The sequence below is a fragment of the Actinia tenebrosa genome, unplaced genomic scaffold (assembly GCF_029948245.1).
Source record: "Actinia tenebrosa isolate PJP-AT-01 unplaced genomic scaffold, QUT_ActTen_1.0 PGA_scaffold14__42_contigs__length_11649687, whole genome shotgun sequence".
Taxonomy (NCBI): Eukaryota; Metazoa; Cnidaria; class Anthozoa; order Actiniaria; family Actiniidae; genus Actinia; species Actinia tenebrosa.
Window position 1 is genome coordinate 11,405,523 of NW_028292574.1, and position 21,480 is coordinate 11,427,002.

Consider the following 21,480-nt stretch of genomic DNA (forward strand, 5'->3'; position numbering starts at 1 on the left):
CGGCTGCTAGATAATGTACTTCACAAGGATTTTGTAGCAGCAAACAGGATGAAGCTGAATAAATCAAGCTTTTCCTAGTCAGATTTCTAAATTAAAACGTTGGAAATAGCTTAGTTATTGAGCCATGGCTTCTATTAATGACATAGATAGGAAGGATTATCAAGAAATGGTAAGATGTGACATATTTTGTTTTGTTTTGCAAGACGGACAGTAATCACTGATAGCACCAAGCTGTACGGACGGTGTCATCTGAAAGGATCAACAGTCATAAAAGGCTGGAGAAAGAACACCCACTCCGCCATCGCCATTTAAATGTAGAAGCACCAGTTTTTTGAAATGAAATACCTTTACTACAACTTCGAATAGAAACATCATATTATTATATAAGTCGAAGGGGGTGGAGATAGGAGTTGTATGTAGATGGGATGTTGAATTGGGATTTTCTTTGCATTCTAGTTCTCGAGGAAGGTCAAATTGAAATATATACAAGATATACATGTGATTAAGGAAGGTCCCTTTTTCCTGACCTCCCATTATTGTAAACCGTCTCCCCTGAATGTATCCCCCTCAGCTGCATACAAGCCTAAATGTAGACGCTCTTCTGTTTGCACAAATATATATGTCCCCCCTTTCTACCTGCATGACAATTATTGTTGAGCCACCCCATATTTGCACATACCCCCTTAACCATCTAAATAATAACTGATCCCTAATATCCCTAAATTAATATGGTCTAACACTATACAATCATAAACACACAGCATTATTTAACAAGCACTTCTTTTTGAATTGTCTAGGGGTCACTTATGAGGGCAGCCTGCCCAGTGGGTGTGGCCCCCCTACTTTTTTCCTTTTTTCTCATACTAGTCTCTTATATTTTCCAATCTGAGCCCCCCAAGTTTTCCCGTACTAGTCTCATATATTTTCCAATCTTAGCCCCCCCTCCCCACACACACACACTTTTTAGGGTGTTTGTTGGCCCCCGAAAAAGTGATGGTTGCAAATGATTTCTTGAAATGATTATATGAGTATATGTTGTTGTTTATATCATGAAGGGAATGGAAATGAAGAAAACATTACACTCTCAACAAAAGAAGGAGTTGCCAAGAAAAGATTATGAGGTAAAAAATAATGATAATCCATGCAGTAAATAATTTTTAATATATTATGGTTAAAGAAATGAAACAACAACAAAAATGAAATCATTTTTTTTCCTACAGAGTCTTGACTATGATGTCTGTTACAATCATCCCTTTTCTGAGATGATGAAGTCAAAAGAAACAATGGTATGTTTCCATCTGCCTCTTGAAGTGCAGTTGCTCTTAGTAATGTAAAACAGTTAAGCATAAATGTACTAAAATATTTCCTTGGCTTCTTATAATATAATACAATAGAATAATCATGGGATACAGGGATACATATTAACGAATAAAGCCATCTCACTTATGACTGACAAAACTTGTGTTAATCCATAGTGGTACCTTTTTTTCTTAATCTTAGCCTCTAGTTCATCAGAACCTTATGCGATGGACTGTCACATTTATAATTGGAGTTTTAACAGGATTGGTAAGATTTATTGACTACATTATCATAAATGAATCAATGAGATCACAGATCAAATTACAGAATAATGTTGTTATATATATATATATACATATTTTTATTTTCTTTCAGGTTGCAGTGTTTATTGACTTTTTTGTCCGACATTTGACAAATTGGAAGTTCAGTGTTATTGAAACATGTATCTTTTAAACATAGTGCAATAGATAATGGTAACCTGTATCATTAGTAGTAGACTTTCTTACACTGATTTCAGTCTCATGATAATTGCAAATGTGGCTGAAACTGGCAACATAATATAGTCATGGCAGATTGTGTCTTATTAAATGTTTTCTCCTTAATGAACACATTAGCAATAAAGCACTGTACACCAGCTGGCTGTCTGATTATTACACTACTGATAATGTTACTCTTCAATGTAGGATTTACAATGATTGCTTCAGCTTTAACAATCATAGAGGTATTATTTTGGTTATGTTACTTTGTTTCTTTATATCACAAATTATTTCCTTTCCTTTAATCGTAGTCATTTTAGGGCTTAATGACTGAAAGTGCTGCAGAACTACATAGAATATTATTGATAAATGTGATTATTTTCTAAGGGAGTCCAGTCTCCATCAAGTCTACAACCTCCCACCACCCCTCCCCCCTGAGATTAACATTGTTTAATTATCATCTAAATGATATTTTACAGCCCGTTGCAGCTGGTAGTGGCATTCCAGAAATAAAATGTTATCTTAATGGCATAAAAGTGAGTATGTTGATCATGAAACCCCACCTGAAACAGCATAAGGTTTTAACTTGGGTTACCTGTGGTTTATATTAATTACTATGTAGGTTCCTCATGTTGTGAGACTCAAGACTTTGATCAGCAAAGCTGTTGGAGTTCTTTTTAGTGTCGCTGGAGGTCAGTCCTGTGCTTATTTTAAAGTTTATGCTCGTTATCATGACCTGTGACTGATATTACTGCCCTTAGTTTTAGCCCAGAGCTTCATAGATGAAAAGAATATATTCTGAATGTTTATGTGTATTTGTTTCTAAAGGTTTGTTTGTTGGCAAGGAAGGTCCAATGATTCACAGTGGAGCAATAATTGGTGCAGGTGTTCCTCAGGTATTTCTCAGGTTTTGATGTTCCAATGATTTGAACATTATACAATAATTATAAAGTTCAATTTTTCTTGTTGTCTGCAGTTTCAAAGTATTGCTTTCAGGAGAATCAAATTCAACTTTCCATACTTCAGAACTGACAGGTAAGTAACTTACCACACCCACGCCCACACCCATATCCATATCCATGCCCATGCCCATACCCATACTCACATAGATGATATTCATACATATACATATATGTAACCGGCGGCAAGGCGCTCAGCTATGAATCAGATTGCAAGTGGTTTTGACAAAAGAATTTATTGAAAAATTCACACAACTTTACAATACATGAAAAAAAAACGGGAACGAGATTACAGGATATCTCTTTACATCGTAGAGAATTCCTTGTCTTGATATGTGCAACGTCTTCAAGAACTTTTACTACACTGATTTAAGCTTAGTTTGGGCCTACTTTTATGGGAAAACCTGCATTCTTAAGAGTCAATGTCTGTAACGGTCGAGAACCATCGGACAGTTGAGAAAAATCGAAATTGCTCATACTTTGCCTAAATAACCTCCCTGGTAAGACATTTTCAAAAATATAACTTTAAGTGCTGGGCGCCTTTTATTTTTTGAGAAATCGTCAAAAGTTGATTTTTGAGCCGAAACGGGCTTGGGCACCCTGTGTCGGATAAGAAAAATCGAAGTTTTCTCGGCGTTCGCACGGCTCCGCGTTTTATTATATCTAGACCATTATTTTTTCGTTGAAAAGGTACGTTCTTCTTCTTGAGTTTCATGCCACAATAGTTTTGCTAGTCCCCATTGTAAATAAATTACAGATTTTTAAAGTGATCCTACTTTGGTGCTTCAGAAAATTCGTGAATTTTCGTCATTTTCAATATGCCTAAATGGGTCGTGGTACATATACCAGAACTAAATAATTACCACCATGTTATAGCCTAACCCTTCTAAAATAACATATCCAAAGATTATTGGCGGCCCGCTAATCCTTATTCGCTGAGAGTCCCAAATGTGTCGGTAGTTTTCACCCAAGAAAGCGTTACGCAACGCGTTATTGATTATGCAAGTATCTCATGCTCGCGGGATTTTAACCTGAAAACAACATAAAACAACCACATTTCACAAGCCATGACCTCTAGTGATGCCATTTTATTTCTTCTTTCGACTATAAAGTTGAAAAGTACTATTATTTTAGTCTTCTATCATCACTAGTTCCGGTGGTCACGCAAGGCGATTCAAAACATGTTTACACAACGCCAAGGATAAATACGTCTTACAGATGCACTACATTTGTTTGTTGCACATTATCAATGGATAGTTAAGAAGTATTGTAATGGAACATTTCCATCAAAATACAATTGTCCACTTGAATGTTGTATTTTGTCTTTCGGTTCTTGGCAGATTGACCAGTCATCCGAAATGACACTCGGACTAGACCGTAACTCAATAGTACCATAACAGCCTCTAACGAAAGCAATTGTTGCATTAGATTAAGTACGTCGTATGTAGGTAACATCAATTTTTCAAAGTAAATTCGTTTTTTCTGAGTAAAATATTTTTGTTTTCCAAGATTTTGGGCCCAACGGTCCATTACTGTGTAAGGGAATAAACGGTGTTACATTCTTTGCGCAATCTTTGACTGATATTTTACTTAACAGAAATCCAGATGAAAGTAATTACACTTGATGCGATGTTATCTTTTCGCGTAACTTTTGACTGACATTTTACCATACAGAAGGCCAGTTAAAACTAATTCAGTGTTGTTTTTCTTTGCGCAATAAAACAACCACATTTCACAAGCCATGACCTCTAGTGAGGCCATTTTATTTCTTCTTTCGACTATAAAGTTGAAAAGTACTATTATTTTAGTATTCTATCATCACTAGTTCCGGTGGTCACGCAAGGCGATTCAAAACATGTTTACACAACGCCAAGAAGGCCATTAACTATCCAAGAAAAAGATTATTGACATTCTCTATAGTTCGTTTATGCAGTGAACATCCAGAAACTAAAGAAAATAATATGATATCAAATGATTCGATTACATTTGCAATACTACCACTCGTATATCTAGTTCAAATTATGGAATGATATATATACTGTAAGACTGGATCTGTAGTTTAGCGCCGGGTTTAGAGCTGCATTTTTATATGAAATAATAATAAAAAAACTACCAAGAGTGCTATTTATGATGGCAAAAATCAACTGCAACGGCTATCAAAAAATAAAGAAAAAATATAGGACGAATTGTACCCTGTGATTTTTGTTATTAAAGCACAGTAAATTTCACTGCATGGTCCTACCGATGTTATAATTGCGTGACAACTCTATTTATATCGTAACACAGGTAACCCGATTTCTAGGTCATCAGTTGTTCGTCAAAAATATATTTGGAACATTTTAACTAATACCGATCTTAAGTATATAAAGCGTCTCTTTCTATAAAGGAAAATAAAATAAAGAAATTGGAAAAGCATATAATAAAGAAAGAAAGAAAGGCATGAAAAATGAACGCGAAGGAAAAGTATAGACCCTTGTAAAACATCCTACAATGCTTTATTTTCCGCGTTTGACGTCAAATTTATATTCTTTTTAAAATTTTCTCCTTTGAATGAAATTGAAAAGAATAGATCTAGATTTGACGTCAAACGCGGAAAATAAAGCATTGTAAGTTTTATTAAAAGAGTGTATACGAACTAAATAAAAAGAAAAGAAAAGAAAGGAATAGGAAAACCCTAAATAAAACAGAATAAAATAATAATGAATAAACAAATAGCTTTTTGAGCCTCTAATCTAGCCGGACGCGTGCCATATTTATAGGACAGATTCCAAGAGCTACAACAACATGGCAAAGAAAACGTTTCAAGTGAAAAGAAAGAAATCATATAATAAAAAAAAAACTACTTATTGCAACTGCAGCTTGCAACCACTTCTTCTAATAATTGCAAATAGGGTGCTTTCCTCTTAACTGGCTTCGCAGGTACATCCAGGTCCAGGTCTTCACACATCATACAAAGCATGTCGACCTTCAACTTATTCAGTTTCGATTCTTTGACCAACTGACACACATTGTACTGGTCATAAATTACTGGGTGCTGTAGACCAAGGGATGACAACACTGATTCTTTGGCCTGGTGGTAGTTTTCTTCTTCTATAGCGGCGCGAGCGTCTTCCTCCGTTACATCTGCCGTCTGATTCCGTGCTTTGGATGCAGTTCTCGAAAAAAATGAGGCTACCTGTTCGACTGAAAGGAACTCTGAGACACTGAACAGTCGCGTACCATCGTCGCCACGGGCACGTCTCATATCTTTCGATACGCTCTCAGCACTCAGCTTCCGTCCGGTTTGTTGCCCGATGTTAAATTTCTTTATAAGATATGACTTCTGTTTCTCATTAAACCGGTACGTTTTCCGGGCTTCCTTGAGTGCCCATCCCATATCAAGCGTAGTGCTTGAGCTTCTTTGGGTAGTATCATTAGAGGAAGAAACCATAATTGTTGGAATGGCATCAACACCTTCCTTGAGATGACATGCATACCTTTCTTTTGCTAGGTCTAGCATCGATTGCTTCTCTGGAGTGTTCGTGCAGGATTCTAGGGACAGGTGCTTCTCTAGTGCTGAAGATCTTTGGAAAACACGGAGACAACCTTCTTGAGGACATGAGTAGATTGAAGTCTGTATTTGCTGAGGGACCGCCTCCTCTTCCGCTTCTTGGCTCGGGTCTTTGGTTGTCTGTCTAGCTCTAGATACAACAGGTCTAAAACTGCCGGGTGAAAACTCCACTTCAATCCATTTGATGCTCATATCTGGAAAAGTGATAGAGGAAACCATTAAGAATATCACGACACACTGAACCCTTACGTCACTGCTATACTTACCCTCTTGGATCGTTTCCTTCTTTATCTTCTTGCCTTTACCAATGTTGTAGCCACGCCATGCAATGATACTTTCTTTCTTATATTCGAAGTTATTCAGCTTGCTTATCCCCGGAAGTTTTCCCAGCTGATCAAGGGAAGAGCTATCAATTCTCGGCGCTACAGCAACTCGGACCCCCTCTACTCCTCCATTGGACAGAAGGGCATCTTTCATTTCTAGAGCGTTGGTAACATCATTGCCCTCATTCACGAACAAACGGATATGGCTTTTACATCTGGCTGCTAGTCGGTCTGCAGGGCCCTTGCCACCTTGGGGGTCGCTGAAGTCAATCCTTGATAATTTGATTTTGGTCGTTCTTTCAATGTACTGGCATGCAAGGATGGTTGCTGCTGCCCGCGTTGTCTTGACGGAGAAACGCTGTTCTTATATCTGGATTATCAGTCTCCAAGGTCTTGAGCACGTTCTGCATGATGACTATGATGGCGGAGCTGTCTTGACTGCAGGAATCAATGATGTGAATAAAACCTTGGGACTGAAGTTCGCCATTGAACCGTCTAAACACCACAGAGATGTGCCAGGATATGCCTCTTTTCCCGAACCAGTCTGATTGGGACTCTCGGTACTGGCGGGGCAGGAATTTCATGGCCCAGTCGTTAACGACAGGATCCACACTGTACCATTATCCAGAAGGTTTATGATATCAAGGCGAGCCTCATCTTGTCGGACACTTCTTAGTTGATGGCTTTTCCAAGAATAAATGGCACGCTTTGAAGACTGACAAAGATAGAGACATTCGTCCCTGTCTTCATCTGAAGAAAACTCACATTCATCTATGGCATCTTCTATACTCTTGAGTGTGTCATCAAGGGCGTTACATTGGTCGCATCGTTCTTTATGTTCATGCTTACAATTGCGCTTGAAATCCTTGTCTGCCTTGTCACTCAGTGCGTAGATATAGCAGTGATCTGCAACCTGCGTGTTGTCGCTGACGTGCAGCTGTCGACAGAATATTAACGATTTGTTAGGGTAAAGAAGCAATCAATATTTAGATAATTTATTGTTTATTACCTTGTAGTCTCCTTTCAGATAAAGCTTGCTGACTTTCAAACAATCTTGTGTATTGGAAGCCCAACTCTCACCATCTTTCCTCAAAGGGGACACAGTTTGCACAAGTTCCGCCAAGTCGTCAAATGCTCGCGCCCCTTGTGCTGCAAAATAATCCAGGCCCTGGAGCGATTTCCGCACAGACGCACTGCATTCATCAAGTATTCTGAGCATGGTTCTCCTGCTGAATGGTTTAAAGTTTGATTTCTCGCAGTATTTAGAATATTGGGTAACAATCCTTTCAGGCACCATTGAACGAATGATATTTGGCACGGTTATTGTTCTCCCTTATGACAGTTTTAATTGTCTTTCTCCAAAAGGCAAGTCCTGTACAATATGGGGGCTGGTTATAAAACTTAGAAAATGTTCCAACTGGTGGTGGCTTATGCGAAGGCGAGGCGTTCTTTTTACAGGAACTGGAGTGCTTCTTCCATATTGAAGACGATGAAGATTAGCCATAGTGTATCGATAACGGGTTAGCTCTGGAATGTATTCTGAGGCCACGCTAAAACTGGCAACGTCAGAGAAGGTAGACAACACTTGTCGGCGAGTATCCCAGCTATCCGCGTTTTTATAAGCATCTAAATATCCCCTTTCGGACTGTAAGTGAGTAAGACCAAACGCTTTGCTCATGTTTTTGGACATCTGTAAAGCTTGCCACAGGTGAGCTGCATTCTGGGGAGATATTGCATTAAGGACAGAAACTATGACATCACACGTCCTCTGCACATATCGCCGCTGTGTTCTCTCTGTAACTTCTTCCCAATCAAGCATTGGCTTCACAATAGGCTCCAGCTGACATGCTATCAAGAATCTGTTTAATGCAAGGACAGCAGAAGGGAATTCGGGTGCCTCGCCAGAAGAAGATGCAGTACTCATGGTGTCTGGAGAAAATACGCTCAGTGTGTCATCATGTTCAGTTATTTCGAGTTTTCTCATTGCCTCTGTTATCTCGTCAGAAGTATCCGTACTTTTCTTCTCCTCTTCTTGCTCCTATTAAACAAACAAGAAATAATTTTCCACTTTTCATTTTTGCGTCGACTATACTGCTATATGCAGACTGAAAAATATCATGATAAACTTAATTTCTATTTTAACTGAATAGAGGTTCAAGCCTTTAAAAAATTAAAGAAATCTCTTGACTCCTTTCGGTGTCGAGATTAGGAGATTGAGATATTCTCCACGATGTACAACGTTAATGAGTTAACTACGAACAGTACAAAGGAGCTATCTAGCGCTGTCAAAGGGGTACGAACAGCCCTGCCTCTGTTCCTCCTCTCTCCCGCTATGCATGCAGTTTTACATCAGCATACCTCCAGGTAAAAAGTTACCTGTTCTGTTTCTGATGGTTGGTCTTCAGGCATATCAGAACTCGGCTCGGTTGTCTCGGCTACATATAAGTCGAAATGAGTCATTTGTTTATTCAAGAAGGTTTTACATCTCTTGCAAATCACTACAGACAAAATAATAAAATTCACCGTCGTCAGTATCATTATCATAAATAAAGAGCAAGCAAATAATCAGGTCTGGAGAAGAACGATAGTACTGATTGCTAATGTACGGAATAGACTAGCGAAAGCATTCCCTTCTGGACAGCAACAAGAATAAAACAACAACAAACAAGTGGCAATTAACGAAACAGTGCGAAAAGAGAAATTTCTCGTCCAGGCTTCCGCCCAATACTTAATTTTGGGTTAATTATGGAAGGTTTATTTGTTATGACGGGGAAGGGGGGGGGAGCATGAAGATTTTTAATTTTGAAATATGAAATCATGTTCAGGGCCCCCCCCTTCCCCTTTGCACTTGCCATATTTTATGTCCCTCCCACCCCACCCCCAGTATAGTGTAAAAAATTCAAAGCCCTCCCCTTCCAATAACATTAAACATAAAAAGCCCCCCGCTTATACCTTTCAGTATTTTTAGGGCCCTTCCTTAAAATATTCATGCCCCCATTCGTCATATTAAACTAACTGAAACTACCCTTATTCACGCCAAATTTACGGTGATCATTCGTTAGTGTACTCACGTGTTCCTACTGGAAGGAGAGTCTCGGTTTGATTAAAAACGTATGAGGAAATAGAAGTTGTCACTCCACATTGGCCTTTCACAGATGACGATTTGTGGGCAGCAATGCCGTCTGGTATTGCACATCGAGTTTTATTACATCTTCAGCGAACACCAAACTTATCACGGTGAAGAGGACAGATTGTCATTTGTGGATGTTTTTCATCAACATTGAATATTCCTTAAAAGAAAATATATTCGTCTTGAATCTTTATAATCTATATGCACTAGAATTTAAAAAATACATTTTCTGTTGTTATTGCAATGTACAAAACTGATTTTCACTTACCTGCCCGAGCAAGAAGTAATTTGAACTCGGAAGAAACACCGGAGTCATCGCTGACTTTATGTAAAGAAAGGTGAATGGAAACATCTTTTTGGCAACTTTCAAGGGTGGTGCATTCTGTAATAGATTCATTATACGAACTGGGTCCGCACAAACCACCAACTAACGCAGAGTAGTTGCAGGAGCTCATGCTACCACGAGCACAATGGTGGCACTGAACATGCTTTACTTTCACAGTTGATAAGTACTGATCAATATTGCGCAAAGTTTAACTGGTGTTCTGTAGTGTATTGCGCAAAAAAAAATAACATTAGTGTAATTACTTTCATCCGGTCTTCTGCTTAGTAAACTGTCACGGATTGAGTCAAAAATTGCGCAAAGAAAAAACAACGGTAAATTAGTTTTAACTGGCTTTCTGTATGGTCAAATTCCAGTCAAAAGTTACGTAAAAAAAAGAACACCACATAAACTTACTTTCATCTGGTCTTCTAGTCAAAAATTACGCAAAGAAAAATAACAACAATAAATTAATTTTAGCTGGCCTTCTGTTTGGTAAACTGCTAATCAAAAGTTGCGCAAAAAAATAACATCGCTCAAGTGTAATTACTTCCGTCTGGATTTCTGTTTAGTAAAATGTCAGTCAAAAATTCCGCAAAGAAAAACAACACTGAATTAGTTTTAACTGGCCTTCTGTATGGTAAAATGTCAGTCAAAAGTTACGCGAAAAGATAACATCGCATCAAGTGTAATTACTTTCATCTGGATTTCTGTTAAGTAAAATATCAGTCAAAGATTGCGCAAAGAATGTAACACCGTTTATTCCCTTACACAGTAATGGACCGTTGGGCCCAAAATCTTGGAAAACAAAAATATTTTACTCAGAAAAAACGAATTTACTTTGAAAAATTGATGTTACCTACATACGACGTACTTAATCTAATGCAACAATTGTTTTCGTTAGAGGCTGTTATGGTACTATTGAGTTACGGTCTAGTCCGAGTGTCATTTCGGATGACTGGTCAATCTGCCAAGAACCGAAAGACAAAATACAACATTCAAGTGGACAATTGTATTTTGATGGAAATGTTCCATTACAATACTTCTTAACTATCCATTGATAATGTGCAACAAACAAATGTAGTGCATCTGTAAGACGTATTTATCCTTGGCGTTGTGTAAACATGTTTTGAATCGCCTTGCGTGACCACCGGAACTAGTGATGATAGAAGACTAAAATAATAGTACTTTTCAACTTTATAGTCGAAAGAAGAAATAAAATGGCATCACTAGAGGTCATGGCTTGTGAAATGTGGTTGTTTTATGTTGTTTTCAGGTTAAAATCCCGCGAGCATGAGATACTTGCATAATCAATAACGCGTTGCGTAACGCTTTCTTGGGTGAAAACTACCGACACATTTGGGACTCTCAGCGAATAAGGATTAGCGGGCCGCCAATAATCTTTGGATATGTTATTTTAGAAGGGTTAGGCTATAACATGGTGGTAATTATTTAGTTCTGGTATATGTACCACGACCCATTTAGGCATATTGAAAATGACGAAAATTCACGAATTTTCTGAAGCACCAAAGTAGGATCACTTTAAAAATCTGTAATTTATTTACAATGGGGACTAGCAAAACTATTGTGGCATGAAACTCAAGAAGAAGAACGTACCTTTTCAACGAAAAAATAATGGTCTAGATATAATAAAACGCGGAGCCGTGCGAACGCCGAGAAAACTTCGATTTTTCTTATCCGACACAGGGTGCCCAAGCCCGTTTCGGCTCAAAAATCAACTTTTGACGATTTCTCAAAAAATAAAAGGCGCCCAGCACTTAAAGTTATATTTTTGAAAATGTCTTACCAGGGAGGTTATTTAGGCAAAGTATGAGCAATTTCGATTTTTCTCAACTGTCCGATGGTTTTCGACCGTTACAGACATTGACTCTTAAGACCTTACACATCCTACGCAATGTTGCACGCCCTAGGCGCAAACAGGATGTCCCAAACACGAACTTACGTAAACAAGCGCCAAACCTAGGCATGACTCACTGTAATGTAATTACGTACGGAAATTATTTCTTGCTTACGCATTTTCCACGCAAACAGTTAACTAAAGAATTACATTCCTATGTGTACACGAGGCATTCCTAATTAAAAATATAGATTTATGACTAAATAATTACTGTCCAAAATAGTGTCTTTTGACTCTGTCACATATACAATGCTTATGATAATATTTTTACTTAGGGATAAAAGAGATTTTGTGTCTGGTGGTGCTGCAGCAGGAGTAGCTGGTAAATATCACTAACATCCAGTCTATTGAATTTAATAATTATTAGCTGATAATATATCTTTAATTTAAATCAGCTGCATTTGGTGCTCCTATTGGAGGTGTTCTCTTCAGCCTTGAAGAAGGCAGTTCTTTTTGGAATCAAAGTCTCACTTGGAGGACTGTAAGTATCTTCACACAAGTTTTTTTTCTAGTATGGCTAGCATTTATGTTATATTTGTCTTCATCTGTAGTTCTTCTGCTCCATGTCTGCAACATTCACTCTGAATTTTTTTCTTTCTGGGATCACTGGATACGGATGGGGTACATTCAATCAACCTGGCTTGATCAATTTTGGAATCTTTCAGGTATAATGTCTAGGCATAATAATATTATAATAATAATATTCCTTTTTAGTATAATTTAACATCTAGTAATTTGCAAAAGCATATATAAAATTGGAGGCAAGTGTTCATGTGTCATAATTTACAGAAACCATAGAAGAATGATACACTAAAACTATTGTTTTAGTAGAGATGACATTGGTTTTAATGATATCCATTTTTTTAAAGTGCAATAAAAAAGGAGGAGAAAAGTGTGACTTATGGAACATACAAGATTTATTAATCTTTATTGTGATGGGTTTTGTTGGTGGTCTTCTGGGTGCTTGGTTCAATGCTCTCAATAAAGACCTCACAAAGCACAGGATTTTACATGTTAACTCAAAAAGCAAGATTGTAAGGTAAATCATTGTCCTAATCTTCAACACCTCTAGTAATGCATTTCATCACAGGAAGTAATCAGTTTTTCAATTTTTGTTTCAAGACTTCTTGAAGCTGTTCTTGTTGCTTTGGGAACTACATGTATAGCATTCTTTTGTCCAATATATCTTGGTACCTGTAAGAAGTTACCTCAGGTAAGCAAACATCAAGCTTGAACATACAATCATGGTCCAATTTATTAGAATGCATTAAAGGATATTAGAAGCTATATATATATATAGCTTCTCAAGCCATCCTCCATCCTATTAGTGAAATCTGCCAAAAACCTCTGTTCTGCTTTATTCGTAAAGGTTACACATTCACTCAATGAGACAAAGAACTACTTCTGCAGTGAAGGAGAGTACAATGATATGGCTACATTATTTTTTAATTCTCAAGAAGGTGCTATCAAACAACTATTCCACTTAGATGGTATGTTGACTCATAAATACACTACAGGGTACTTACATCATTTAAATCTTGTCAATTGTGACTAACCCGTACTGTGCTGAACCATTCCAGGTGCCTTCAGTCTTACTTCTCTTGGCATATTTTTCATCTGTTTCTATTTCCTGGCTTGCTGGACGTATGGTGCCAGTGTACCAAGTGGTTTGTTTGTTCCTTGTTTGTTGTGTGGAGCATCTTATGGAAGATTTGTTGGTGAGCTTTTAAGAAGGTAAATGTAGTCATTTGCAAGTTTACTTCCAAAAATATCCACAATTTCCCTCATTAGAAACAGGAATTTTTAAAGAGAAGGGCTGAAGGCAAGAGTAACAAATGTATTAGGACTCATTTAGCCGGTATAACTAAAATATTTTTCTTTGTCTTTGCTACATGATTAAGTTATGCCAACTATGATCATACCTATCATGGTACATTTGCACTGATTGGTGCTGCATCATTTCTTGGAGGTGTGGTTAGAATGACAATCAGTCTGACTGTCATCTTGATTGAGTCTACTAATGAGATAAGCTATGGCCTGCCTATCATGATCACTCTTATGGTAAGGTTTATTCTTTAACTATTTTTTTATGGTAAAGCAGTAAATGTTATTTAATTCACAGTGTGTACAAATGGTCATAACACCTTTGCATGTTTTAGGTAGCAAAGTGGTCTGGTGACTTGTTTAATGAAGGTCTTTATGACATTCACATCAAACTCAAAAGTATACCACTACTGGAATGGTCGGCTCCCCTGGAAATGTACAAGTATGTCATCAGTATCATTAAGTATTCATATAACTATAAGTTCAGTGAGTATTTTGGACACATTCAACAGCATCCAGATGGTGGACACATTCTTTTGTTTTTTATTTAATTTTTTCATCAAATTTATAAGTACCTGAGTAAGTTCTTTGATTATGGGAGCCAAAACCCCAGCGTCAAAAAGTTGTGAAGGTCACAGAAGTATCAAAAACAGCCATAGATTACTTAGCCAGTACCAGAACTTTTTGGTATATACAGTATCATTCGTATAATATTGTATTACTTATGATACTATTGTATAATCGTATCTCTTTCATGCATTAGATTAAAAGCCCAGCATATCATGGAATCCTGCTTGTCATACTTGTATCCACATACAAGAGTCCATTCAATCATTGGAATCCTAAAAACCACTGCCCATAATGCATTTCCAGTAGTGACAGTAGACAAAGCCCTACCCCTCACCCCAAAGGATTATGACTATCCTGGTAACCCCATATCAAGCAATGAGGAATATGCAAGATCCAAGACTATGTCTTTTGTATTGAGTGAACAGAGAGTAAGAAGTGCAACACAAGAAGATCCCCATGAGGGAGAGGACTTGGGACAAGTAGAAAGCACAGTCAGACTGTTACCTAGGCAACCACAGCGTCATGCCTGTACAGACAGATACAGCTCCAACAGCTCCATACACTCTGCATCTGTTCCATCTGAGTCATTCATGAAACATGCTAGACCTAGACACAATTTTAACTTTGGAGGAATAGAAGAAGAAGCATCCAACTCTATGGATATAGGTCTTGCACTTGTTATGACATACATATACATAGTTATGTTCAATAATGCTCAATATTGTTGCCATCTTTTACATAGTCTTGCATGTGAAATGTAGTACTCACAAATTGCTTTTAAGTATATGCTTCACATTTTCCTTTTTTATGACATTTTAACAATTGCAAAAGCTACTATTATCTGGTACTGCTAAGATAGCAGCCTTTCATGCTTAATAAGGATAAATTCAAGCAATCCTTTACTTTGTAGATGAACATCCTGAGGACAGCCATCACAATCAAATTACATCAAGTAGTGTGAATGTCACAGCAGACATGTCGACATCAGGTGAACAGCAACTGATTACCCTCCATGGAATAATCCTCAGATCACAACTTGTAACTTTGCTGAAGAAGAAAATCTTCTACTTAGAAGCAGAAGGGGTATGAATACTATTATAAAATAACTGTTATGAATGTTGTGCTCTGATTGGTTTGGAGCGTGTGCTTTATGAGAGCACATTGCACGCACGTGCACTTTCCGTTGCTTCATTCCTATCTATTATTGTAATTTGTATTTTATAAAAGAAATAAAAAGCTGGCTTGCTGTGCTGTGTGCAGTCATAAAGCACTTGGGGATTGGCAGAACACTCGAGAAGTGTCCAGAAGCACTCCGCTACTCGTTGTGCTTCTCCTAACACTTCTCTCATGTTCTGCTAACCCCCCCATGCTTTATGACAGCACGCGCGCGCCTTTTCTATTTCTTCAATAATGCTACTATCTTTAAGTATATATCTAACACCAGTCACCAGACAGAGTGCATTCTGGTATGGCTTGGGTACAAACATCTTTTGTTCATCATGCCTCATATGACTGATATTTGACCAGAATGCATCTTTCTTGTCAAACTCAGAAAGGTCCATCTTCTTGTCATTTGCTCCATGTCGTATTTGAGACAAGCTAAATAAAAATCATTTTACTAAACTCTCTTTTCTTGTTAGAGTTCATCACAGCCACAAGTAAACTTTTCAGAAATGACTGAGGATTATCCAAGATTCCCTGATATCTACACCATACCCTTGTCACGAAGAGACAGAGAAAAAATTGTGGTGAATCTTATGTTATTTGTTTGTCATTCATAAACTTGTAGTTTTTTAAAAAAATTTAGTTTGGCATGGGAATCTTCCAACTAAATCTTATAAAATCTAAGTTAAATTAAAAAGAACAAATAAACAATGGAAATAAATGAAATTAAAAGATACAGCAGTATTACTTGACAGTATTTAACCCTGAGATTTGTGTTGTGTTATTTCAGGATGTCACTCCTTACATGAATCCTTGTCCGTATGTGGTCTTTCCTTGGACCCCTGTTCCTCTTGTATTCAATTTGTTCAGGACCATGGGTCTGCGTCACCTTCCAGTTGTCAACAATAAAGGACAGGTATCAAAAGATGGTTCTCTGGGGTGGGGGAGGAGTACAGTCCTCAGATGATTCTCTGGGGTGGGGGGTACAGTCTTCTGGGTAAGGGCTACCATCATAATGTTCAGTAAATCTCAGTCACTCAATCTTACTTTACACTGTCCTTTCTTATGTTTGCAGCTTGTTGGAATCATCACTAGAGCTAATCTTACCCATGAATACATGGAGCAGTGCCTTGAAAACCTGGAGAATTCTCATGAACATTGATTTGAAAAATAATACAAAATGGAGACCAATAGGCCACTTTTTGTATGATATTTTTTAATCAGAGGCTTTGTCAGCACAGGCAATATTATTATGATAAAATACACTAAGTTTGATGCAATTTGGCTCGGCTATTGGTGCATAAAATATGCAAAAGAAATGAAACAGTCTAGTTTATTATGAGTTTGAAACTTTGAAATATAACAGATAGGACATTCAAAATTTAAGATTATAGACGTGTAAATGTATATGATTAATAGAAAATAGGGTAAAGGAAATATTTTATTTTATGATTACAATGCAGAATATAATTTTAAAATCTTTATTGCAACATATCTTTCATATCAACATTTCTGTGTATCATTTTTTCTATCCATCTATTACATCCAAGTCCATCGACTGGATGTATACCCTTTGGAACAGTCTGCAGACATATTAGCTCTAGTTCAGCTAATTCAATATTATTAACAATAACAATAAAATGTGATCTTCATTATTTAACTTTGTGTGATAGTGTTGTCCTATATAATTATTATAATTATTATAATTTTTAAGCACTACTTACATACAATACAACATAACCCAGCAGCATTTTTATTTATCATTTATTTAAAACAAACAAATTTCTTAACCATATTAGGAAGAGGAAGATGTTGAACATTTTTATTGATGTCCTTTGGGATGGAGTTTTCTTGTACTGTAGCTATAGATGACCTTATTGTAGTGCGACAGATATCTTGTAAGGACCTTAGGGCTTTTTTGTTGCATTTACCACACTTTGAAGAATTGCTGTCCCAGCTTGCATCCTTTTCCAAGCACTTATTGCACATGTCGTTCAGACATGAAACACACTGAAAAGAAAACATGGAAAATAAGAATTAATACTAAAGTTGATATGTTCGCTTTATTTTCCTTTCTTTTTTAATTGTTTTAATTTTTTTCTTATTTCATCAGACCAAAATATTTTAGTGATCTTCATAAGAAGGTAGAATGTACCACAGTACAGTTTGTACATGTTGGTAATAAAATCTCTTTGTTCTTATACGTTTGAATAATTAATGAAGACCAAATCTGTCGTGATAAATGTCTTTTTCGCTACATCTTTACTGGATAAAAACAATGCCTTTATCATTTTTATCATTTAAAGACTTTTATCATCAAAAAGCCTCTGTGAAAATGAAACTACCCATAAAAAATAAGCGATATATTAAAATGATGTAAACAAAACATTGATCAGCTGTTCGTCAGGAATAACCTTTGAACACAGGTGATGAAACACACTAACCTTTTTGACTTTGATGTCTGTACATTCATCACAATACCGTTTATTACAATCATTACAGAATGGAAAGGCAATATTTGAATGTACTTGACAAAGTGCTACTGATCTTGGGTTGAAATCCCTGCAGTGAACACAACGAAATCCACAACTACGACAAGTGAAGCGTCCACAAAACCCGTACTGACACTGATCTAGTTGCCATTCTGCTGTGATCCTGCCACAGTCTTCGCATTCACCATAAACATCACTGTCAGGCATAGAGAAATCCTCGATCTGGTAGTTGAAATCCACCAAGAACGCCATAAAAGAAATCTATTTTCCTACGCGATCGAAGTTTTCTGGCCCGCCTTTAATTTAGAACCAAAACAATAACAAACGAACTTTATGCTTACGTCATCTTGGCGCACTATTTCTAACGAGCGTTATGATTGGTCACCTTTAACCTAGAGTTAAAAAAATTATTTTCTCTGAGGAATAAATAGAAAACGAATCTAACGAAGGATGAAAACTAAATGTTTGCAATGTATAAACAACAACAACAACAACAAAAAGGGTAAGTAAACCACAAGGAGATCGAGATTAGACGAGACTAGAGGTCTGTGATTGGTTGAAAAGTTTCCTAGGTTCCAGTCTATCTCAAGTTACAAATTTCAAGATGGCGGACGAACAAGAAGAAACTAAAGAAGAAGTAGAAGCTAAAGAAGAAGAAGAAGAAGAATGCTATGAAAAAAACGATACATTAACAGCAAAACAGAAAAAGAACAAGAAAAAGAAGCTAGCAGCTAAGAAAAAGAAACAAGAACAGAGGGAAAAGGTAGCTACTCTTTTATGGTAAACAACTGAAAAATTAGATCTAGAAAATTTTATAGAGGTGATATTTAAATATGTCAATGAAATTAAGCTATTGTTTGCTCCACCAGAGTGAAGCTTCGTTACAGTGTTGTGATACTAATGCAGGAGAAACACAAGCTCAAGACACTAAAGTACGCAGAAAAAACCTTCTATCAAATCATTATTATCCAATTTGAAATCAAAAATGAAAAGTTCACTCTACAAAACTCACATTTATAGACTCCACAGGAAAAATTTGATGAAGAACTGGCTTGGTGTATAAGTCAGCTAGAGATTGGACTAGCCAGGCAAAAACCAGACAAAAATACAGGTAAAGAGAAGTTTTTCTGTTCATTTGGCTGAGTTTTCTAGAAAACAGATAGTAGTGACAATTTGTTCAATCTTTGATCTAATCAACAGCACAACACACAGAACATATATTAAAAAGCTTAAAGTCTCCTAAAACTGCTCTTGTAAGTAAAATAATTAATACTGGATTCCCCAAAAATATACATTATTCACTTATCTCATTTACCCATTTAATTTAATTTTCCAGCCAAAGAAAAGGCAAATTATGTTTTCAGTGTTTGGAGATTACAGAAAAAAAATTGAAGAAGATAAGAAAACAAGCCCTGCAAAAGGTTTGGAAATTTTTTACTCCCATTTTAGCAAGTTTAATTCTCGACTGGTAATTTTAGAAAAACGTTTGATTGAAACAATGGACAACTAATCAGCTGCATTTTGATTCTATTATTTCTTTGTCTATAGAATCTCAAAGGCCAATAAATGTATTTTCTGTGAAAAAGAATCAGCAAAAGAGTGTTTTCGTTAGAGTGTCACGTCAAGAAAAAAATGTCAGTGAATCATCACTAAATTCACATTTACAAGAAGAGGTAAAATACATTGCAGCATTTTGATTTTACAAAGGTTTATGTTTTTGTTTAATTTTAGGCTTTTTCTTTCTATGTGTTAGACTTCACCAGGAACATTATCATCAACAAGCTGGAAATTCAAGCCATCGTCTTCTAATGAGTTTAGGTTCAATTTTGGTGAATCATAATAAATCATTTAGTTTTAATGTGAACCAATGTTCTCAATCAAATGAATTGTTATAGTATGCAAAGGTACATTGGGACCTACTCTGATGTTTTATTTGATTGACATACCTAGTCTTGCCCAATTTCCCTGTCACAACTGTTGTCTCAATCAACATGTTCCTTCAATATGAAAACAATGCAATCGAATATCATTGCTGATATCTTTGTATTTTCTCTCCTTTCAATGTACCTTAATATGGATTTTTATGACATGACATAACTTCAAATATAGAAAAAAACTGTTCAGAGACACTGTAATTCATTAAAACAATTTAATCAAATGCTTTAATATTATTTAATATTTACATGTCTAACTTCTATGTACAAAATAGGTTTTTACCAACAAATTAACTCGAGTTAACCTTTGTCAAACATGTTGTTGTCAACTTAACAGGAATAAACATCAGAATAATTTTGATTGTCACTGAAGTGTCTATTTAGTTATCTTACTCACATGTGTATAATATTTCACTGTCAAACTCCTTTCATTGCAACCATTAACTTTTACTGCAGTTTTCAATATTCTGCGAACTTGGAGGTTGCAAGCTGCATGCTGAAATAGCATGGTAGCATATGTTCACTGCCCATGAACAGAAAATTCCAATCCAACTGGAACAATGATCTAAATATAAGGAATTTCATAGTGAACTTTCTAAAAAGCGCTCTTTAAATTTAGCCAACGCTTAACCAAGCATTTTACTTTATCCAGAAATTTTAGGCAAGCATTTCAGCGAAAATGCTTGTCCACCTACAATCTATTTAACAGCTGTTTTAGCTTTAAAATCTATAAATTTATGCTCCATTCATAATGGACTATCATAAGAGTTATACCATTAGTGTACAATTGGCAGATGTGTGTTTTCTTTATCTTCATTGAAATCTTCACTGATGAAGCCCTTTTTCTTTGGCAAAAGAGTGAACCTGTTTTTTCCATCTTCAGGCAGAGAATGGTTTCTTTGAGCTAGTGGTGAACGTGGAATGGTAGCAGACTTGTCTGTGAAGAGTTTTTGTGGTAACGATTGGCGACGTCTCAATCGGTTCTTTCTCTTAAAATCACATGGACTTGCGGTGCTCTTGAGGAGAGATACTTTGTCCTTCCTAGTCAGACGAGCTCCCGGAGAGTTGACTTCAGTTTCAGACACATGCTTTGAGTTTGCAGTTGGAGGGTCAGACGTACTTCTTTCTCTGCTCTCGAAGACATCTTCACCATCTTTTTCATCAACAATAACGACAGATTTGGAGAGAAAGGTTAAAGGAGTTCGAGAAACTTTCACACTTGGAGATCGAGGATCATAAAATTCTGCACGTAAAGCGATATTTTGTGGCGATTCTTTGTATTCTTGAAGAACGATTGGAGTACGTTTATGGTGCATGGACGGAGACCGTGGATCTTCAATCTGTGAATGTCCTAAGTTTTCTTTGGCATTTTCCTTCTGTGGTGTCTCAGGCATGAGTTCTATCCATCTCTTACTCTCTAAACCTCCCATTTTACAATCTTTGCGAGCTGAAAACAGACCATACAACGACTTAGTAGCTACACGAGGCCAAAGATTAACTGAACACGAACGATCAAAGC

At 36.7% G+C, this 21,480-nt stretch overlaps 5 protein-coding genes and 1 pseudogene across 6 annotated transcripts; 2 read left to right on the top strand and 4 right to left on the bottom strand.

Annotated features, from left to right (window-relative positions):
- Nucleotides 1-2: 2 nt before the first annotated feature.
- Nucleotides 3-17,195, top strand: LOC116291414 (H(+)/Cl(-) exchange transporter 6). 2 transcript variants are annotated; one of them, XM_031698584.2, is made up of 24 exons: nucleotides 3-169; nucleotides 1,056-1,121; nucleotides 1,221-1,286; nucleotides 1,501-1,566; nucleotides 1,675-1,741; nucleotides 1,914-2,020; nucleotides 2,255-2,311; nucleotides 2,398-2,467; nucleotides 2,604-2,671; nucleotides 2,752-2,810; nucleotides 12,253-12,299; nucleotides 12,373-12,458; nucleotides 12,529-12,642; nucleotides 12,847-13,016; nucleotides 13,100-13,190; nucleotides 13,347-13,467; nucleotides 13,558-13,711; nucleotides 13,879-14,038; nucleotides 14,137-14,243; nucleotides 14,565-15,037; nucleotides 15,282-15,454; nucleotides 16,012-16,119; nucleotides 16,326-16,451; nucleotides 16,611-17,195. In XM_031698584.2, the coding sequence occupies exons 1-24, from the start codon at nucleotides 125-127 to the stop codon at nucleotides 16,695-16,697; spliced, it is 2,688 nt and encodes an 895-aa protein (XP_031554444.2). In that variant the 5' UTR covers nucleotides 3-124; the 3' UTR covers nucleotides 16,698-17,195. The 2 variants fall into 2 exon arrangements, with proteins under 2 accessions (XP_031554444.2, XP_031554445.2); XM_031698585.2 differs by lacking the exon at nucleotides 12,529-12,642.
- Nucleotides 2,952-7,329, bottom strand: LOC148911516 (uncharacterized; annotated as a pseudogene).
- LOC148911517 (uncharacterized) lies at nucleotides 7,817-10,871 on the bottom strand. The gene is made up of 4 exons (XM_089029668.1): nucleotides 10,006-10,871; nucleotides 9,679-9,897; nucleotides 8,984-9,105; nucleotides 7,817-8,645 (listed from the first exon to the last, which is right to left on the bottom strand). The coding sequence occupies exons 3-4, from the start codon at nucleotides 9,065-9,067 to the stop codon at nucleotides 7,941-7,943; spliced, it is 789 nt and encodes a 262-aa protein (XP_088885794.1). The 5' UTR covers nucleotides 9,068-9,105; nucleotides 9,679-9,897; nucleotides 10,006-10,871; the 3' UTR covers nucleotides 7,817-7,940.
- On the bottom strand, nucleotides 17,003-18,351 carry LOC116291426 (uncharacterized). The gene is made up of 2 exons (XM_031698600.2): nucleotides 17,980-18,351; nucleotides 17,003-17,545 (listed from the first exon to the last, which is right to left on the bottom strand). Exons 1-2 carry the CDS (start codon nucleotides 18,277-18,279, stop codon nucleotides 17,300-17,302), a joined length of 546 nt encoding a protein of 181 aa, XP_031554460.2. The 5' UTR covers nucleotides 18,280-18,351; the 3' UTR covers nucleotides 17,003-17,299.
- Nucleotides 18,352-18,604: 253 nt separating this feature from the next.
- On the top strand, nucleotides 18,605-20,219 carry LOC116291373 (uncharacterized). Its single transcript, XM_031698542.2, has 7 exons — nucleotides 18,605-18,790; nucleotides 18,897-18,959; nucleotides 19,048-19,138; nucleotides 19,228-19,280; nucleotides 19,364-19,448; nucleotides 19,576-19,700; nucleotides 19,781-20,219. Exons 1-7 carry the CDS (start codon nucleotides 18,632-18,634, stop codon nucleotides 19,865-19,867), a joined length of 663 nt encoding a protein of 220 aa, XP_031554402.2. The 5' UTR covers nucleotides 18,605-18,631; the 3' UTR covers nucleotides 19,868-20,219.
- A 168-nt stretch (nucleotides 20,220-20,387) lies between these two features.
- Nucleotides 20,388-21,466, bottom strand: LOC116291429 (uncharacterized). The gene has a single exon (XM_031698602.2). The coding sequence runs from the start codon at nucleotides 21,389-21,391 to the stop codon at nucleotides 20,738-20,740; it is 654 nt and encodes a 217-aa protein (XP_031554462.2). The 5' UTR covers nucleotides 21,392-21,466; the 3' UTR covers nucleotides 20,388-20,737.
- Between the last annotated feature and the right edge of the window lie 14 nt (nucleotides 21,467-21,480).